This window comes from Micropterus dolomieu, linkage group LG06 (assembly GCF_021292245.1).
Source record: "Micropterus dolomieu isolate WLL.071019.BEF.003 ecotype Adirondacks linkage group LG06, ASM2129224v1, whole genome shotgun sequence".
Taxonomy (NCBI): Eukaryota; Metazoa; Chordata; class Actinopteri; order Centrarchiformes; family Centrarchidae; genus Micropterus; species Micropterus dolomieu.
Window position 1 is genome coordinate 6,260,462 of NC_060155.1, and position 20,434 is coordinate 6,280,895.

The window sequence follows — 20,434 nt, forward strand, 5'->3', positions numbered from 1 at the left end:
CCAGACAATGGCTGATCAATATTGGGTGAAGGGGGCATATCAATAAAGCCTAACTAGCAAACTATTGTGTGAGCACTGGGGCCTGTCGTTGATTGTGGCCAAATCACCTGCAGCTACATTTCATTGTGGTCCTCTGAGGCTGCTGTTGATTTTGGTGGGTTTGTCCCCGTCTAATTGTTGAGTGAGGAAAGCAGCGCCTCATATTGTGGGACTGACAACATCCTGACAGCTGGTAGCTGACATTTTTTTGTTGCTACAGTACCAAACTCCTCTTCAACTGCAGTGGGAATATCTCGAGGTGGCGTTTGGCCAGTTGCGCAGGAATAATAATATAAACATGCCACCAAACAACCAAATTAACACAACGTACATTACTAAGCTCGTTTTTATTTCTAAGTGTTTTTTCGTTACAGCAAACACAAACACAGGTGGGTCAGATTTTCACTACAGACATTTTGGTTCCCTCTTGTTCAATGCAGAGGCAGTGAAGCATGTCAATGTTATTTTATTTATACATATAAAATCAAATTGACATGCTTCAGTTCATATAGTAAAACGCTGAATGTATTGCTGTAAAATTATATGTGCAGTTTCATCTAAGAGAAATTCCCTTTAAGTTTAAGTTTACTGGGCAATTAAAATTAGGCCTACTCTGATTCTGTTTACTGTTTCTTTTCCACTCAAGCACAATTTTTTTTTAAAAAAGGAACCTTTTATCCCTGCAGGACGATCACAGAATCGCCTTGGAAGACCTGGGAAAACGCTATGGAGTGGACCTCGCTCGGGTAATGACACACAAACACAAGCGCTCTCATTTACACGTGCGCACACGAGCACACAACAAAGAGTTGTTGCTGTGTCTCCTGCAGAGATGTAATCTCTCCTTGCCCGCGCTGGGAAGTAACATCCAAACTGAGACCCAGCATTACTTTGGTCAGGTTAGATCCACTGCAGTGTCCCCAGCTCACCTTGAGCCTTATTCATCTTTAATCCCTTCAATCACACACACGCACTCAAACACACTTTGTCGCGACAACTCCTACAATTCCGTTCACAGGCAGATAGAAACACATCACAGAAGTCTTTATGCTGTAAATACATTTGCTGTTGACCTTACGTTTGACTTTGCAGGTGTAGTAAAACTGATTTTTAAAAAGTGTTTGAATAAAATAGGAGCTCGGGTGTTTCAAAAATATCACAAGCTTGTAAAGAATTTAAAAACCTGCTAAAGCTTGAAAGAGAGCCACTTTGTGTATTTTCTCAATATAATTAATTTACATGGATTTTCTGTAAATTAGACCATGACACTATTGGGCATAAAATCAGGAAAATAAATTCAATAAAGGTACATCAATATTTTTATGGCATAAAGCCGTGGATGAGGAGAGTCACCCAGTTTATTATATTTGTGGTGTTAAATAGGCCAGGCAGGAATACTTGATGTTCTGCAACTGTAGCAGTAAAACTGCTTTTTAAGCCGCGGTGAAAATGGGGCCGTTGTGCTGTAATAAGATTCCCAGCGCATGCAGAAAGACATTCATTCCTAAAATTTGCTCTCCCTCAGGGCCTGAGCAACGCCAGAGCTGCAGAGATTCTGGCCAGGGACGGTCCAAACGCCTTGACCCCTCCCCCCACCACCCCAGAGTGGGTCAAGTTCTGCCGTCAGCTGTTCGGCGGCTTCTCCATCCTGCTCTGGATCGGTGCCATCCTCTGCTTCCTGGCCTACAGCATCCAGGTGGCCACAGAGGACGAGGCGCCCAATGACAATGTGAGAAGCTGCTGGTAAAACAGGCACCAACATGTACAAGCACACACCTTACATATTAATCACACACAGGATGCAGGGGAGATGCAGAAAGCATGCAAAAACAGCCACAGATATGGTACAGGTACAGTAGACACGCAGGGCTTGAGGTTTACATATATAGATATGTACGTATGTAGACAAAATATACACACCTTAACCAAAGCCAATTTGTATTCTAATCTTGACCCTTTTAGAAATGGTAACATTTTGTTAATTTGTGACATTTTGCTTATAGCTTTTATCCCTGTGGTTGGTCCAATGTCACAATATTAATAATAACACATTTTCAACATCAAACCATACATTACCATATGGTAAATATATGTAAAAATTACATATAAGATGATCAAATCAGTGTTTAAATGTAATGTTCAGCATTACATCAAACTAAATTCTTGTGTAAAACAAATCCTTTTTTTCCTCCTTCTTTTTGTTGAGGTTCTTAATCAAGTTACTGATTTAAGTCCCTGAAGTCAGCCATAGTCAGTTCCAGGGTTGTTAATTAGGCAGATATAGGTCCAGCCCATCTCTATGACTAGATGGCATATCTCGATTCATCTCGGGAATATTGTCATTTAGGGTGGAGGTCAGTTTCTCCAAAGCAATCTTCCACTGAAGGAGCATCTGTAGAAACGCAACGTGTTATTATTTGTCTTGCTAGACATAACATTATTTCAAGCAGGTTTGCATTTTTGTTCAGACGCTAATAAACAGTGAAAACTGAAGTCATATCCGCTCAAGGTGACCACTTAATCTGTAACTTCATGCCAAAATGGATCATGCAGACTGTGTAACGTGGGCTGTGTAAGAATTTCTTCCAAGAAAGATAAATCTTCCCACTCATTTGATCTTAATCATAAATTTCTGTGGATTTCCGCTGAAAATCAAGAAACAATGATATCAAATTATTTCAAATCCCTACACATATAAATATGCACACATTTTGCAGACACACTTACTACACATATGTGTATGCCCTATCTTAAACCAAATACTAAATCTAATCATAACCTTAAACCGGAGAAAGTGTCAAAATAGCTCATTTAGGTGGATTTTCCATACCAGGTGTCTTCTAAGACCTTTACTTGACCAGATTGAGACTCTTGAGATCAAAATAAAGTAAAGGAGATAAATCTCCTTTCTGAGAGTCATGGCCAAAGTGGCAACACAATTAGGTCACATGAACCAACACAGAGCCAACATTCACAAAAGGAAATACAAAAAGCATTTGAAACACATTAAAATGCCACCAAGGTTTGGTCCGCATAAGTGTATCTGTTTTTGTGTGCAGTCCAAATATTTGGACAAATTATATTTTGATGCTTTGGCCACATTGTTTTTAAAACTTTCATGCCAGTAAAGCCCTTTCAATATACACTGAGTCCCCCCCCCATCCCCTCTGAGAGTGTGACGTAAAAACAACCGCTGACACTGGCATCGTTCCTGGCATTAGCACAGATAAATACTCGGACCAACCGCTGATCAAATGTGAGCCAAGCAGCCATCCATACTGCACTCTGTGGCTCTGAGTCATTATGCAATCATCATTCAGTGCTCTTTAAACCTCAGACAGCATTAAACCCTTGCATAATATACAGTAACATACAGTAGATAGACACACGCACATGCACACACGTAATAACTTTAATCTCCCCACGATTTAATCTCTACATTCAGTACTGAGTATGTACAGCTGGATGCTCTGGTGAGCTTCTTCAAAGCCCAGACTGCCTGCAGCTTTGGCACTTTGAGCCTCTGCATAATGCACAAGCAGTTATTTAAGATGAAAATCCCTAACAGAACTTCACATATTGCTGTTGTCAGATTAAAACTTAATTGTCATTATTTTGATGTGTTTATTGAGCTGAAAGGTTGCATTGTCTTCTTCCGTTTGAAAGAAAATGTTTTGTGTGTTTTTTACGATCCCCAGGCTTCTAAAAGTGTCTTCTAAAAAGTCAAACAATTTACTGGTTATTTTTTCACTCCTTTAAATTTCCATTTTAACTAGATTCACGTGTCACCTGCCTGGACAGATGTTGCTCCTAACAACTCTGTGCAGCTTGTGAACCAGAACAAGTGTCTCCCAAAGCAGGAAGAGGCAAAAGACCTGAGCTTCAATCTGTAAAAAAAAAAAAAAAAAAAACAACAACATGTAGACGAAAACCAGGAGCTGCAAACTGAACACTGTATTGGAGGCAAATGTCGTAAACACTGAAAAGTGATTTTTTGAGGATACAGATGTATTTCCTGGTTCAGAGGAGTTTGCACTGCCATAGTAAAAAAAAGCACTGAAGTGTAAAAGAGCAAAACATTCTGTAGTTGTTGTCAAATGAAAGCAGCACCTTCCAAAAAGGAAACATTTCAGCGTTTAGGAATTTTATTTTCCAGGAGTCCAGGATTTACAGTACACCAGCTGTCAGATGCTTTCATCCAAAGTGCCTCGCTGTCTTGCTTGCATCAGTGAGAGCTCAACCCATAACAGCTTTTACACGGGTGAAGCTGAAAATATTCACTGAAAATAAAAGTAAAATACACCAGAATAAATCTTCCTCGCTTTCGCACAACCACGAGTCTGCAAAGCCAGGCTCCAGTTCAGAAAGTCTTTTGGTGACCTCACAGATCAGAGTCTCAGTTCTTGGGTTTCTGGGTTTGAGAGACAGATGTTCACTTGGACTAGCAGTGAATGAACCATCCAAGATGACAGGAATAGTACACCACAATACAGCTCTAGGACGGCTTTTCCTTTTAAATCTTCCCCTAAGACTGAAGACTTTGCCAGCTTTAACTGGTTTTAACTTAACTCTTGTCTTGCACGCTGCATTGAAGGTCTTAAAACCGTTTGGAGGTTTGCGAATCCCCTTTTCCTGCACTTAAACATGCCTTACATGAACCAAACTAAGTCTATAATGACACCGACTCCCCCCTGTGGCTTGGCTTCGCCCCCATTTCAGTTGTATCTGGGCGTGGTGCTGGCAGCCGTGGTCATCGTCACCGGGTGTTTCTCATACTTCCAAGAGGCCAAGAGCTCCCGAATCATGGACTCCTTCAAGAAAATGGTGCCACAGGTAAGTTGATGTGTTTGGTGTAGTCTCAGAGCTTTCTGAGTCAATAAGCTGTCCCTCAAGTAGGGCTTACACACTCACTTGAGTGGAAACCTAATAAGCTTGCACAAAGGAAGAATAAATGTTTGAGCCAACTTTGGATTGTGAGTGTGTTTGCATAAAAACTCCCCTTGCATTATCCACCTCTAGCACTTCGTTTGCCTAATTCTTTAATCTATTTAGGCTCTGTTCACTCCCTCCTTTCCACCTACCTGTCGTTTCTCTCTTTTTCCTTTTCCTCTCTCTATCTCTCCCTTTCACATACCTATACACCCCCTGGCTCCACTTTTTTTTTATGGCTCTTCCAGTGACTAAATCCTCTCTCTGTTCCCAAACTCTCCCTCTCTTCCTCACACTCCGTCTCCCTTCTCGTCTCTCTCTTCCTTTTTGTCCATGCCAGCAAGCGTTGGTGATCCGGGAGGGGGAGAAGATGCAGATCAATGCTGAGCTTGTGGTGCAGGGAGATGTGGTGGAGATCAGAGGGGGAGACCGCATCCCAGCTGACCTTCGAGTGATCTCCTCCAGCGGATGCAAGGTAGGGGAGGGGTGCTGGGCTCAGCCCTGGGGAGCCTGGAGCTCTCAGGGGGTTCACACTGGTTGAACTTTCTTTCTTTCTTTCTTTCTAATTTTTATGAATTATTGTTTGTCATGCATACCATATTAAGTTAGTGTGTTATCTCTTGGTGACAATCCACCCAGCAGTTGATTATATATTTCACCCCAAATCCACAGCCTCAAGGTGCTGCTCGAGGAAAGGTCAGGGGCTCAACAAACTCAGTAGGTTTCGTCCTCTGGGGAACATGAATGTCTGTGCAAAATTTCCTGGCAATCTATCTGATAGTTGTTCAGATATTTCAGTCTGGACATTTCACGTTCACCCAACATGATTTTTGAGTTAGTTGGCTGCTTTTGATTTGGGGTTAAATGAAAGACTGAGCAAATTTTCTATTTATGAGTCAGTGACTGGACATTTTACCAGTCTTCCTCTGATATTTCAATATTTAGCTCTTTCTTTCTGTAGACTTAATGTTGCTGTTGGCTAAAAATCTCTCCAAAATGCTGCCCTTTTAGCTTGACCAGCATTCAGTTTTGAACCTCTCATACTAGATTTTGAAGCAGTATTATAAGACGGATCATTGGTTAAAAAAAAGGTTTTTCACCTACATGGGAAAAATCATTAACACCAGACGACAGTTTTGACATAAGATAAGAGTGTATCGCTGCACTTATGATAAGTGCTTCTTCTTTCATTTGCATCCTGTCCGTCTCACCCCCTCACTCTCTCCTGTGTCTGTTTTTGCCTCTCTTCAAATCCCTGTGAAGGTGGACAACTCCTCTCTGACGGGAGAATCGGAGCCTCAGACTCGCTCCCCAGAGTTCACGCACGACAATCCTCTGGAGACCCGGAACATCTGTTTCTTTTCTACCAACTGTGCCGAAGGTCAGTGGGCCACATCTGGCCAAGATTGTCTCTTATCGCCTCTAAATGTCTCTCTCTTTTTTTAAAAAGCCATCTGGAGATCAACATAGTTTTGCCACCCAGCAGTGAGTGTGTTTCAGTGCATGCTTCATCAGAACAGGCATACCTCTATCCTACAGTACACTATGTAGTTCTTGAATTTTGCATGCATAAAGATTATTAATGAGTGTTTCCATTTGAAATTCAACTGATGGGGAGTTTAGTTGGTATTTCAGATGCTGTCAATCATAAAACAGTGATGCAGTAAGCATTTCAATGAGATTTTCATATAACAATCTGCCACTTCTGCCAGCTCTAAATTGTAATGGAAGTTGTATGTAAAGTGAAGAGTTCATCTCCAAAGTATAGTAAAAAAAATAGTCTAATTATACTTATAATACATGGATGGTCCAGTCTGGTAATGTAAATACTAACTAATGATTTAACTGGGGTTCAGAGTTCATTCTTGACCTTGGAAAAGGGAAAACAATCCCACCACGGGGCCCATTTAGTAGAGTCATATCACATAATTTTCATCAGCAGAAGGAGTTTGCCCAGGGAATTGTAGTGGTTCATATTTCAGTAATGAAATCTATAAGTAGAGAGCTATGTTTAGTCTGCGCTGTTGCTCATTTTGCTTCCTCTGTGTAGTTTGTGTTACAGCATCAGTTCACACGCACACAAAAAATCACCCTGACCATTTATTCTCACTTAACTCTAATGATGTCTTGCTACATGGATAGTTTGGGTTTTATGTGTATAGGTTTTGAAATATCTGATCCTGAGATTTCGGCTTCCAACCTAACACAGTGCAGGTAAATGAAATGTTTTGTGGCGCTCACCTTTTTCTTTCCTAAACAATGTCCCGGTTACTCTGGATAATCCATAGATCTCTCTTTCTACCTTTTTCATTGAAACTACTTTCTACTGTAAAAATTGTTCCAGTAAAATTGGTTGCTAGCGAGGTCTATAGATTACATTATTTGTATTTTATGCAATTCAGATTCTTTCCTTACTCACTCACTCGCCCAGCATCTGCTCAGTCCACCCAGCCATCGATCACAGGCCAACACCTGTAATTCACCTCCATCCATCACTACTCCTCATCCAGCCATAACCTCCCTATCAAGCCTCCTTTCCTGTTTACAAAATACAGCACTCAACTTCTACAGTGTCTTACACACTGTTAGCAGCCATCTGTCTCTTTACATATTGCTCTGAGAAGCACATACACACTTTATTAAAGCAGTCAGAGCACTGGATCACCCAACTGAGGGCTGTACTTTACATCTTGTGATTTGTAATTGCATGATATCACATTTAAAGAGCTCTCAAAAAGAATAACCTGCCAACTCCTTGACTACCTAATGTAACTAATTGATTGGTTGATAAACAATAAAAAGGCTGATGCTTTTGTCCAGAGAGATTAACAGTGAATCACCCCTCTCTATCAGGTACGGCACAGGGCGTCGTTATAGCTACTGGTGACCGAACAGTGATGGGTCGCATCGCCACGCTGGCGTCAGAGCTTCAAGTCCGCCGTACGCCCATCAACATAGAGATCGAACATTTCATCCACATCATCACGGGCGTGGCTGTCTTCCTGGGCATTAGCTTCTTCATCCTGTCACTGGTTCTGGGCTACACCTGGCTGGAGGCCGTCATCTTCCTCATTGGCATCATCGTGGCGAACGTGCCTGAGGGACTGCTGGCTACTGTCACTGTGAGTGGTGTGTGTGGGGGGGGGATGAAAAGGATCTGGATTTATTTATTTTTTTATAAAAAGGAACATATCAGTTTAAATGGAGTTTAATTGGATTTTATGTCCCAGCACAACCTCGTCTTGTTTGAGCCGCAAGAAGACACTGTGCACTTCAGTTTGCAATAAACAAGGTCTCCTTGTTACAAGGACAGGTCATAATAGGCTTCTGGGAATACAAGGTGAACACTACAATTGGATAAAGCCCCAGACTGCTCTACACAAAGGTTAAAAAAATGTTTGTGTTGCAAGTAATTATTCATTTTCATTATTTGTTTTTATTTTTTTACAATTAGATTTTTAGCTTGAGAGAGACATTTTCCAAAACACTGTACTGTACTGTGGATGCAGCCATTACAGTGTCTCATTTAATAAGGAAGCACTTAGAAGACTCTGGCGCTTACGCCCGTGTTTTATTTGCTGATTTTAGTTCTGCTTTTGATACTGTCCGTCCTCATTTGCTTGTTCAGAGGCTTGTTGACATGAAAATGAATCCTTTGATTATCAAATGGTTTTACTCTCTTTTAACAGACAGGTCGCAAAAAGTGAAGGTAAATACTATACTCTCTAAGACGAAATATTGTAGTAAAGGGGTACCTCAAGGAGCTGTCAGCCCTCCACTCTTGTTCACACTTTATGCTAATGAGTGGAGAAGTAGTGAGTCCAACAACTACGTCATAAAATTCTCTGATGACACAATTATTTTAATATAAGTTTATTGCATGTTGGCGACTGCCCTTCGACTCCTTTGAGGCTTGGTGCGTGAGGAATCATGTCATCCTTAATAATTTGAAAACAAAAGAGATGATATTTGATCCCAGTGAGAGCCCCCGACAAGGTAGTCATTGTGGAAAGAGAAATCGAGCAAGTAACTTCATATAAGTACTTGGGTATACAAGTAGATAACCAATCAAAAGGAAATGTGCATGTCGACTATCTGTGTGCCAAACAGGCCCGAGGACTGCATTTTCTCCACAGATTAAGACTGGTTGGAGGGAGCTTTAAGATCATGACTTTATTTTACAACGCTGTGCTGGAAAGTTTGATCAGATATGGAATGGCATCCTGGTTTGACACCCTTACCAAAACAAAACAAAAATTGAAAGACTAATAAAAGCTGCGTTGAAGGTTATGGGAAAGAAAGACTACACTTTCCTTCAGACCATCTTTGAAAATATGGTAGTCTCCCAGGCACAGAAAATTCTGAAGGACCCTTCCCATATTCTGCACTCTGAATATGATGTATTACCTTCAGAGAAACGCTATAGAGCAAGCAGATGTAAAAGTAAGTGTAAGTTGTCCTTCATCCCTACTTTCATAGCGCTCCTAAATAAACAATCTGCTCTGAACAAGATGGCTTGAAGCACTTCCGGCACTTCACACTATTTATTTTTAAGCATAGTTTAATATTGATTGATCGCTTGCACTAGTGTTTTTTAACAACCGGATCATGATATGAGTTTTTTAATATAGAATTGCGGCAGTTATATTTCTACTGTTTGTTATATTGTTTACTGCTTTAGGTGCTCAAGTGCAATTGAATATAATTATTCAGAGGTTTCACAGGTTCTACTTACCTTGTAATCAATTATTGACAGGTGCAGTGTCTCGGACACTTGTGTAATGTAATGTAAATGTATGGTGCGGACGGTATGATGTCCATATGCGTTACTGTTGTTACTGCAGCTTTATGCCGCACCGATGACCAAGACAAATTTCCCTCAGGGGACAATAAAGTTGATCTTAATCTTAATCTTAAAATAAAATAAACCGAACCATAGTAATAAGTGTTTGTGAAGATGGAGATGATTGGTGGGTGGAGTGTAGTATGTGGGTGTGGCTTAATTTGTTTTTATGTACATTGGGTAGCTGCATAGTTTTTAGTTTTATTTATACATGATGATTAGCATGTATATAAAGTGTAGATCTTTATGACAGTGGCCGTATTAAGCAGAGGTGTAACTGTTAACAATAATAATGTTATTACTGTATGAATTTACTTTTTGGATATTTTGGGGCACAGTTAAGTTACTGAAGAAATATTTATACATCCAGCAGACCCAGAACCACATTAGCAGTGATTTGGAGTCCTTATCTGGCCAGCCAACAAATATACATCTAATAATCACTCTCATTTGAGCTCTGTTATGGTCTCCTCCAACTCTTGAGGAAAAAATATCTGGCACTTTGGCATCTAGATGTGTGACTTTCTTCACTAGCTAGTCTCTCACTTTGTCTGTCTGCTTTTTGTTGATGGGCAGGTAAGCTTACAGTGGGTTAATGATGCTTGTTTGCTGAAAACAGCTACCTGAGGCAGCTGGAAATGGGGTTGATGAGACTGAAGTTTGTGGGCCTGAAAACCAAAATAATGAGCTAGAGGAGCCATAACAGCTCTGTAGAACTATGGGAAATGCAGAGTTTGGTGTTAATTCTCCATGGGTTTGTCATCTTGAGCAGCTGTTTCCTCATTACATGCAGTAATGTGATCCATTGTTAACATAAAATATTGATTAGTGCAGCTTTACACCAGCTCTAGAGCCCTGATATTGTGCCTGCTGGCTCACTGTCATGGCTTACTGGCACACCTAAATGGAACGGAGCCATCATCAATGTTATTAGTTACACCTGTGCTTTTCCTAACTCTAATTTACCCTCAGTGAATGTTAGCTGTAGCTCTAATGATACTACAGAACACAGCAAGGCAAGTGATTTATTACTCACTGTTGAAGTTGCTCAGATGTTGAAGTGCATCTAACTTTTTCTGCAACAATAAACAAAGTGTGAGCTGATGTGGATGCCAGCTGGCATTTGAAATGCCATCAGTCGACATTTCACTGGTCCCAGAAAATAAATTAACTTCCAGTGACTGGTTTCTTTAGTTGCTTTTGCTTTAAACACACCAGTTGTGTGTGGAAATGTTTGTGTGAATTTTGCTGCATTTGTTGCTATGTGAGTAATGTGGTCAGCTTGATTTAATGTGTATTGATGGGCCTCTTACAACATATGGAATGTGTCTATTCATTGTTTGTTTTTTTTATGTTCCCGTGCACCTGCTGTTAACCAGTCAACCAAATACACGCATACACATACACAGGTACACACACCAACACACCAACACACTCACACGGCGAAGGCACCTGGGCCACGCATGGTTTCACATGCACAAACACTTGAACGCACCGGTGCGTACACATGCTCTCTCCCCTCCTCCTACTAACAATCATCTTTCCTCGCCTTTCCTCCTCCCTCATCCTCTTCCCTCCATCCTTCTTCACTCCCCCCCTCCCCCCTCCCCCCTGCTTACCTCCCGCCATCCGCCCAGGTGTGTCTGACTCTCACTGCCAAGCGAATGGCCAAGAAGAACTGTTTGGTGAAGAACCTGGAGGCCGTAGAGACTCTCGGCTCCACCTCCACCATCTGCTCCGACAAGACGGGCACGCTGACCCAGAACCGCATGACCGTGGCCCACATGTGGTTCGACAACCAGATCCACGATGCTGACACCACCGAGGACCAGACTGGTAAGACAGCGAGAGAGGGAGAAAAGAAAGGGAGGAGTAGAGAAAGAGAAAGAATGGATGGAGTGAGCTTGGAGGAAAGATGGGGAGACTGAGAGGGAGGATGGAGAGTGTGTGGGAATGTGGGGAGGGGGGTGACCACCTGCCGAAATTCATCTGTCCAATGTTCACACCGCCAAACGACATTGCTGTTCACGCTACCACTTGGATTAATTGAACAGCAGTATGCAGTGGGCGGCACAACCCTCAGCTTCAAACATGTCTTTTCCCAGAGTTCCTCTGCAAGGCTGCTGCCGCGGAACCAATCGGATTTCTGTCTCCTACCAAACTGCTACAAATCCAGCCAAATTTCAAAGAAGCTTTTCGCAATAACCGAAAGATGTTGGGGGGGAAAAACAAACAGGTGTTCTATGCATACCAATGAGCACTGAGTCAGACGATTGTGCAATCATACAATGAATAGACAGCAGTGCTGACAAAGGCTGTACAGCCAAAACAGTGCTAGTGTTGAAGAAATATTCTTTTTCAGGAGGGTTTTTGAGACTGTAGCTTACTTTGTGAAGTTCAACAACTCCGGCCACAGTTGGCCACAGTGTACTGTATGTTGCATGATGCTATCATATTCTGTTTTCACAATAACAGTGACAGTGACCACTCTGGAGAGTGTAAGCTAAAATGAAAAATGTATGCCAGCACTGGTAGCAGAGTGAGGGTCACTGTCAGTTCGATTGGGTGGGAGGGATGAAATTTTTATACCAGAAATTTCCGAACAGCTTTTATTTTTCAGACATGCTCGTTAAAAATGAAAACCATTTTCCATCCTGGGGAATTGAAAATCACTATTGTCAAGGAAAAAGTGATTGCTCAACTTAACTGACCTCCGTTATTTAGCTACAGTACAATTTCCACTGGTACTCTATGAAACGAGAGTTAAGTCAGTAGCATAAATACTGCATGAGTCCTACTTTAAAAAAAGTCTAATACAGCTCCCTCTGCTATTCTCTCAGGTTATGGTTTTGACAAGAGCTCTGCTACTTGGATTGCCCTGTCTCGCGTGGCCGCCCTGTGCAACAGAGCTGTTTTCAAAGCTGGACAGGAGGATCTTCCCATTGTGATGGTATAAACCTCCACCACCACACACAGACACCACAACAGCAGGTTTCCAAACCTTTGCACTGCAGCTTCAGTGTCATGAATTATCTCTATTCTCTAAAGCATTTGGGTACCGGTTTACCTTAATCCAAGGACTTTATGTGTAGGCCTTTTTTAGATTTCAAATAATGCATGCACATTATTTATAAGACAAGATGTTTGCCTTCATAGTATGCCGGTAGGGTGAAGTTAACGACATCAGGGAAGTCAGGTGGGCTTTTACTCCAAGATAAGCACAGGTGGAAGATGTATTCAGTTTCTCAATCTTGTCTATCCCATAACGGGACTGAAAAACAACTGTTAATCTATCCCACTAACAAATACTGTCTTTGTGGGCAGAGCCTGATACAGCTAATTCCTCCATGGCACAGAACTCCACTACTATCCAAACCCAATTAAAAACATAGAAAAGCACCTTTACACTTGGGTAACAGATTTCTTTAATGCAACGAGCACGTCCTGTGGAGCATACCTTCTGGAAGTCTCTTTAGGGTTTTGTTGGTCATTTTAAATGGATAAAATAATGCCCATCTTATGTAAGCAACATTTTTATGTTGTAACGGGTCCAAAAGAAACTATTTGCAATGATTCTATAGATTGCTGGGCTGCAGTGGAGAAAATATTCAGACCTGGGTGGAGCAGTAATCTATAACAATGCATCTTCTTTTATAAACTGATGATGATATGGGTTTGTAACTAGTATAGTCGTCATATAAATATGAAGTTAAAAGTAGAATATTTCCTTCTGAAATGGAGTGGATCACAGGTAAGGTATAAAATGGAAATATGAAAATATTTTACTTGTTTAAAAGTACTTACTGTATTGAGTATTTAAAAGTGCATCATATGCATTCTTTTCTCTTAATCAAAGTAGCAGGTAACTATAGTTGTCAAATGAATGCAGTTGTGCCAAAAGTACAATATTTTACTCTGGAATATATAATAGTATATATAAATAATATATAAGTACTTCAAAATTGTACAGAAGTACAGTACTTGAGTAAATGTACTTTGTATTCTTTTCTGTGGCCAGTGGAACCTCACCCACATGGGGGGGAACAACCCATAAAAATAAACTTGTCAATACCACTTGACACAGGTGCACTACACACACTGGCTTACATGCTTAGCCTCCCTCTCACGCATAAACACACTCACACAGAGGATAATCCAATGCACCCCTGGAAATAACTCCCCCACACTGATACACAAACACACACTGCTGGGTAGGTAAGTCAATAATATCCCAGTGTTCTACCAGCCGCTATCCCTCAACCTGTGCTACACTGACCTGAAGAATTTCTCTGTACGGCTCCCAGCATCAGGGATTACAGCTTCTTGACTCCGGTGGGAGCAGACTCTGGCACTGCAGCCTCCCTGCCCCTCGAGGTGCCCAGGCTTCCTCTCTGCATTAACTAACAGCCATATCTCCTGACAGCACTCAAAACACAGCAGTCAAGGCCCAGGCTCCACTGCCATTATAAGAACAAGTCCCCGTCTGCACCCGAAAAAAACAGACAAATGGAATTTCCTTGGTCTATTTATTCATTCATGAAAAGGCACAAACAAGGACAAATCTTGCGGAGCGCATGTCCTTGTTTTGCGGCTGTTCATGCATGAATAAACAGCAACAAAGAGAAATCTCTTGTCTTCTTTCGGCCCCTGTTTGTATGTTGGGCATCAGGTCAATCAGTTCAGCATGGATTTTAATAAATTGGCTCCAAGAGCGGAATGAATTGCAGCGCAGTGCAATTTCTTTATCAGAGGGGGAATTTACAGGTTATCAGAGGGGAATTTTCTCGATAAATGATTTAAGCACCCTATAAGCATCTTTGTCACACACGTCGAAGCAGATAAACCCACAAAAAAACTCAGTTTCACTATATAAGTTGTTATTTTGTGACAAATAAATGTACCTACCTACCTAAAAACGATACTGAGCAATGTGCATCCTAACAGGGTATAATTCAGTTCTGAGCCTTGTAAAATAGGCCTATTTACCGTGTGTGTGTGTGTGTGTGTGTGTGTGTGTGTGTGTGTTATTCAGTGTGTGGATGTCTGCATGTGCAAATAGTCTACACATGCTCATGGGCCTTTTCTTATATTACAAGGAAGGTTAAATAAGTGACATTTAAAACAAAAATCACAACATGTTTTTTATGTGTTGTGTGTTTCTTTAATTACTATAAAACTACAGATTTTGTGTTTAACTCGGTGATCAAATTTTGCCTCTTCTCCCTGAAAAAGTACCCAGTGTCATGTGCATCACTCCAAACAAAAATGGACCACACAACCAAATTATGACGTTTTCTATTGATAATTGCCAATAGGCATTGGTCTAATGTGTTCCTGCTACAATATTTATTTCCAAAATGACATGAACTCTTCATTTTTTCGTCCTTTTACATCCATATCCTTTAAAAATGGTCTTAAGAAACTTTGCAAATGGCATACATGGTCGACTAATCAGCTTTTCAGAAGAAAACAAGCTGGTTCAGTCAAATTATTCTTCATCCCCTAAACTGAAAAAGAGGTTTTGCGCTTTCATTATTTTTACATTATATCGTTACATAACTTTAAAAACATTGTTGTGGCTAGTTAGTAAGCGTTCGTGAGACCGATCATACTCTATGCTACCTGCATAATTAATAAGAACCATAATGGACGTAATGAAAGTCTTCTCAGTTGCTGCTCTAGTCAGTTAAAGCTCCCTTCCACCACAGTGTGATAAACGCAGGCAGTGAGACAGACAACAGTCATTTCTCAATATGCCAATGTGAGTGTGCTGATGTGCGGCTGTGTGTGTGTTTCCCCAGAGGGAGACAGCGGGAGACGCATCAGAGTCAGCTCTGTTAAAATCCATCGAGCTGTGCTGCGGGAATGTTCGTGAGATGAGAGCCAGAAACCCCAAAGTGGCAGAGATCCCCTTCAACTCCATCAACAAGTACCAGGTACTGCATGGGACTAATCATGGCTTTGTGTTCGAAGAGCTGCTGATGCAAGTCTACAATAAAATATTACACCCACTTAGAGACCATTCATACTGTAACTTAATTTATAGTCACTGTACATTCATACAGTCTTTTACAATTAAAGTATGTAGTTTCAAATTACAAGCTTTTACAATCACAATTTCTTTTTTTCAATTTTCAATCCTGTTTTTCTTATTAAACTTAATTTTGTATTTAACAAATCTGTTAGTGCTCTTTAAAATAAATAGTGTTAAAATATGCATTTCCAAGAGTTGGGAAAACATTCTTTTCTTCTTTATTTTTATTTTTTACATGCTGTGAATGAATCATGCATATTCATTTTTAACCTTTTTCCATCCAGGGAAGGCAGCCTAAACATGCTTGCTCTTTTACAAAGACTCCCTGCTTTATATTCATACTGTTGCGCACATTTATACTTGGAAGTTGCCCAACCTGCCACAAACACAATACTGTTTGCCACAGAGAAGCGGCTATTGTATTTATCATGTGTGTAATTTCTGATAGAAGATTAAATGTGGATTACAAAGGGGTTCATTTTGGCTGCTCAGAAGATGATCTGTTGCTGCCTTTCAGTGGACAGAAATCTCTTTTGTTTGTGGTGAAAAGCTCAACAAGGGTTGGGAGACCTAGTGTTTGATGCACTGGATGTAAATACTTTGACCTTAAATAAAATTGTCAAAGCATAAGAAGCTCAATGTGATGACCTCCATCACAGACAATATCAGAATTTACAACTGCAGTCTGCTACATTTCTGAAGACACGAGACAATAAACAAGCATGTATAGCATGAACAAGAATAACAACAGAAAGTCATAGCTACAATTTTGTACTATTTTAATGTACACTATAGGTCATAGCATGCACTTCTGGAGGGTATTAAATTAAGGTGCATGCTTTATTATATGCTGTAGGATTTGACAACAACACTGGCACAAATTTAAAGTTAATATTGAACTATGAAAAAATCATCACATAGACCTTTAACACTTTGCTCAAGGGCACCACAGCAATTAAGACAGGGGGAATGTCTCTGCTTTCCCATCCTGTCTGGAGATTTGAGCCAGCATATGAATAACACAACAGTAATGTTGAAGCAAACAAAAGACTTCCTGCATGTATTTTGTGCACCTGTTCCCTGACTTCAAATAGGATCATCTGTGTTGAGGGGGGGGGAAAGCAATTTTGCTCTGGTTTTCTGAGATTAGATATGCTGTGACTCAGATACAAATTACCTGGGGTAGTGTGCGTGCTTTTATGTGTAGGTGTGTTTTGTGGGGGAGGGGGTAATGCAAGGTGTAACACCACGAGAATGCACGTGAGAGTGTGAAGGAAAGCTCCTTCAACACAGGGAATACATATGACTTACACTGTGTAATAAGTCAAGTCAGCTTCAAAAAGACTTTCATTTCATTTCATTTCACAAAAAATGATTGCTTGCATGAAGGTGAAATTCATTGTTGAGTTTTAGTCTGCCTTGAGTCTTATCTTACTAAAACAGAAACATTTTAGACCGGTAAGAAACAAAATGTTGCATCTTGTTTCAAAATATATCGTGTCATGTTATATCCTCACAAGTCTTCCTATCTGTCTCCCCTTTCTTCAAGCTCTCCGTCCATGAGTTGGAGGATAATCCCTCTGGTCATATTCTGGTCATGAAGGGAGCGCCAGAGAGAATCTTGGAGAGGTTAGTTAATCAATAATGGATGGATTAAATGTCTCGGTTTTTACCTGTTTTTCATTTACGTATTCCTTCTGTTGCAGGAATGTAGTTGAAAAAAGACTACTCTCCTTCTATTTTTTTTTTTTTTTTAATTGTTAACAAATCCCATGAAAAGATTAAAGCCAACTTTAAATTGATCCTAGTAACAACTGTTGTCTGTGTGTATCCAAAACCTGATGTAGCTTATTGTTGAACAAAAACTATTAAAAACCACAAAATAGAAAAAAACCTATTAAAAACAAATCAGTGAGCCAGATTCTTGCGCTGCTGAAATGTTTCTTCATCACCATGACCTGTAGTTTACTATCTCCTGGGCTTTGGGGCTGAGAGTCTCAGACATGGTAGGGAAATCAGAAAGTGTTTGTAGACACACGGTAGATCACGGTGGTCTTGGTCCTTTCTGTGGATTTGTTGAAAATGAGAAAATGGCGTAACACCAGTCTCATCCTAATATATTTGTTATTGCATATTGATGGCATGGGGATGGGATTGAGGTGCTGAAATACCCAATTTTTTGAAAGGTTTTTTATATTTATATGCCTAAATGGGACACTATCATGCATTCAAATACATTTTGGTCAAATTGTCACACCAGTTTTGGCCCAAGACTGGCCCCCGTTTCCTTAACAATCAGTCCAAATACACCACACCAAGTGTGACCTTTGTGCAAAAATGAACCCTAATGCACAATAACATATATATATATATATATAGTGGGTACAGCAGTTAGTTAACAGAATTGCTACACAGATCGAGGTTAATTTATTAGCAGCAGCAGTATATTAATAAATGTTTTACAGGTGCAGTACCATTATGATCCATGGCCAGGAGCATCCACTTGATGGAGACTGGAGAGACGCTTTCCAGGACGCCTACATGGAGCTGGGAGGATTGGGAGAGAGAGTGCTCGGTATGCTTCGTGGCACTAGCCATTATCAGCCTATTCGGGAATAGATAGCGGGGAGAAGCAGTTTGACACAGCACTCCCTTTTATTATCTCTTTGGTTAACAGGGTTGTTTAACCACATTCCCCCATAAAAGTGATTAATGCTTTTATTGTAACAGTGTATACAAAGAAGAAGGTTTTGGCAGTGTTGTCTTAGCCAGAATTGCAATAGACTGGGCATGGAATCAAAGTTAAAATGAACATTGTTACACAAAATGTCAGAGCTATGGGTTTTCTGTGGTGTGAATGTAATGTTGTATGGATTATGAGCTGGTAATGGACTGGTAATTCAATTCAGGTCAAACTCTGAACTAAAGTCTACTATAATTTGTACATGAAATAACATGTTCCCTTGTAAATGCCATAGTCACATTTTGGGTGCACTCATTACCTGAAATTCAACTTTCAATATCTCAAAAGTGTTCCGTATCCAGACTCTGTAAATGTCATCTTTTTGACAACGAAGGAAAAAAAAGTTACTTGGCATCTTTTTAAAAGTGCCATAGGTAATAATTATGTGCTATCATCATTTTGTTAGAGTAGTTGTCACTTTTTCAAACAATGAAATGTGGAATGGTGCCATTTTTGGAGTGAAACTCCTGAAATCATGTAAATTATTAAACCTCAGTTATGCCTTGGGTGGTGGTGGTGATGATGATGGGTCGGGTGTTTTGTGACAAAGAAAGGTTTCTCCGTTTTTAGACTGAGTCTGTGTTTTTTTTTTTTTTTTTTTCATCAGAAGCATTTTATTTTGCTTTGCTCTATAGGGACTCAAGAGATACAATTTTCAGGGGCTGTGGATCATGAATTAATAAAAGTGGCTGATTCCATTTGTATTTCAGACCTGTAACCTCCAAATCTAAAATTAAAAATGATTTGTATGCATATGTAAGGTAAAGGATCATAGGAACCAGAGGACAGTGTTTTTCCTGAAGGTGTCTTTGAGAGCTTTCAGACCTCTTTCATATTTACATTTTACTCCTACATAGGTTGTAATGTTTTACTGTTGAGAGCAACAGCAAAATACACTAGAACATCCTTAGTGTTTGTTTGATGTTTTGACTTAAAACGTCCTTACAGTCACGAAAGATTGGTCGACTTTTTAAAGTGCCAGAAACATTGTCAGTTGACGTCAAAGCAACAAAACAACAAAACAACATGTTTTTCCCCCAATAGCTGCAGTATACTTGAGATGAGATGTCTTTTCAGTCAGTTATGAATGATCGCCACACTGATCCCTCTTCTCTTGCAGGCTTCTGCCACTTGAATCTTTCTTCATCCCAGTTCCCTCGAGGATTCACCTTCGACTGCGACGACATGAACTTCCCCGTCGAGCAGCTCTGCTTCCTGGGCCTCATCTCCATGATTGATCCGCCGCGTGCCGCTGTGCCCGACGCAGTGGGTAAATGCCGCTCTGCTGGTATCAAGGTAATTGGTTCCACAGATTCACCCTTCATTGTAGTTCCTGAAAAGCCTTTTCCTGGAGCGTCATTTATTGGACTTTTTAAAGAAGGGATTTCCATGTCAAATGTATATTCAAATCACAAAATGGAGTCCAAATGACACTTGAAGGGGCCCTGATAGGTGATAATTGATGGATAAATTAAATTATATTACTCAGAGGAAGGCGCTGATAAACATATTCAGTGTAAACACTCCAGCTGTAAACGCCCAGCCAAAGTAACAGAAGCATGGTGGACAGACGTTTGTTCAGAGGTTGTATACTCACCTCTCCCAGATGTGACTGTTTTTGTGGAAGAAATGAGTGACAAGATTAGGAGTAAATGTAATTCGCCGATGAGAAGATGGTTCACAGTTTTAGGATCAGAAATTGCAAAATCCGATATCAATCATCAATAGCAAAAATGAATGAACTTCTGATGTGAAGCCAAAAAGCAACGATAAAGGATGAACTCAGAATATTCCAATGCTGATTTTTAAAAAACCTTTCTTTTTGTGAAACGCAGATTCAGTACAT

General features: G+C 40.4%; 1 protein-coding gene across 2 annotated transcripts in view; it reads left to right on the top strand.

The window, feature by feature from the left end:
- The window catches only part of atp1a2a (ATPase Na+/K+ transporting subunit alpha 2a), a 33,093-nt gene that overhangs the window by 527 nt on the left and 12,132 nt on the right, over positions 1–20,434 (top strand). Inside the window, exons 2-13 of one of the 2 annotated variants that reach the window (XM_046050933.1) lie at positions 726–785; positions 1,565–1,768; positions 4,759–4,872; positions 5,309–5,443; positions 6,232–6,349; positions 7,822–8,090; positions 11,449–11,647; positions 12,652–12,761; positions 15,613–15,747; positions 17,395–17,474; positions 18,311–18,420; positions 19,709–19,884. In XM_046050933.1, the coding sequence (XP_045906889.1) occupies positions 726–785; positions 1,565–1,768; positions 4,759–4,872; positions 5,309–5,443; positions 6,232–6,349; positions 7,822–8,090; positions 11,449–11,647; positions 12,652–12,761; positions 15,613–15,747; positions 17,395–17,474; positions 18,311–18,420; positions 19,709–19,884 (1,710 nt within the window). The remainder of the gene's footprint in view (positions 1–725; positions 786–1,564; positions 1,769–4,758; positions 4,873–5,308; positions 5,444–6,231; positions 6,350–7,821; positions 8,091–11,448; positions 11,648–12,651; positions 12,762–15,612; positions 15,748–17,394; positions 17,475–18,310; positions 18,421–19,708; positions 19,885–20,434) is intronic. The other variant, XM_046050934.1, reaches the window with a different exon arrangement.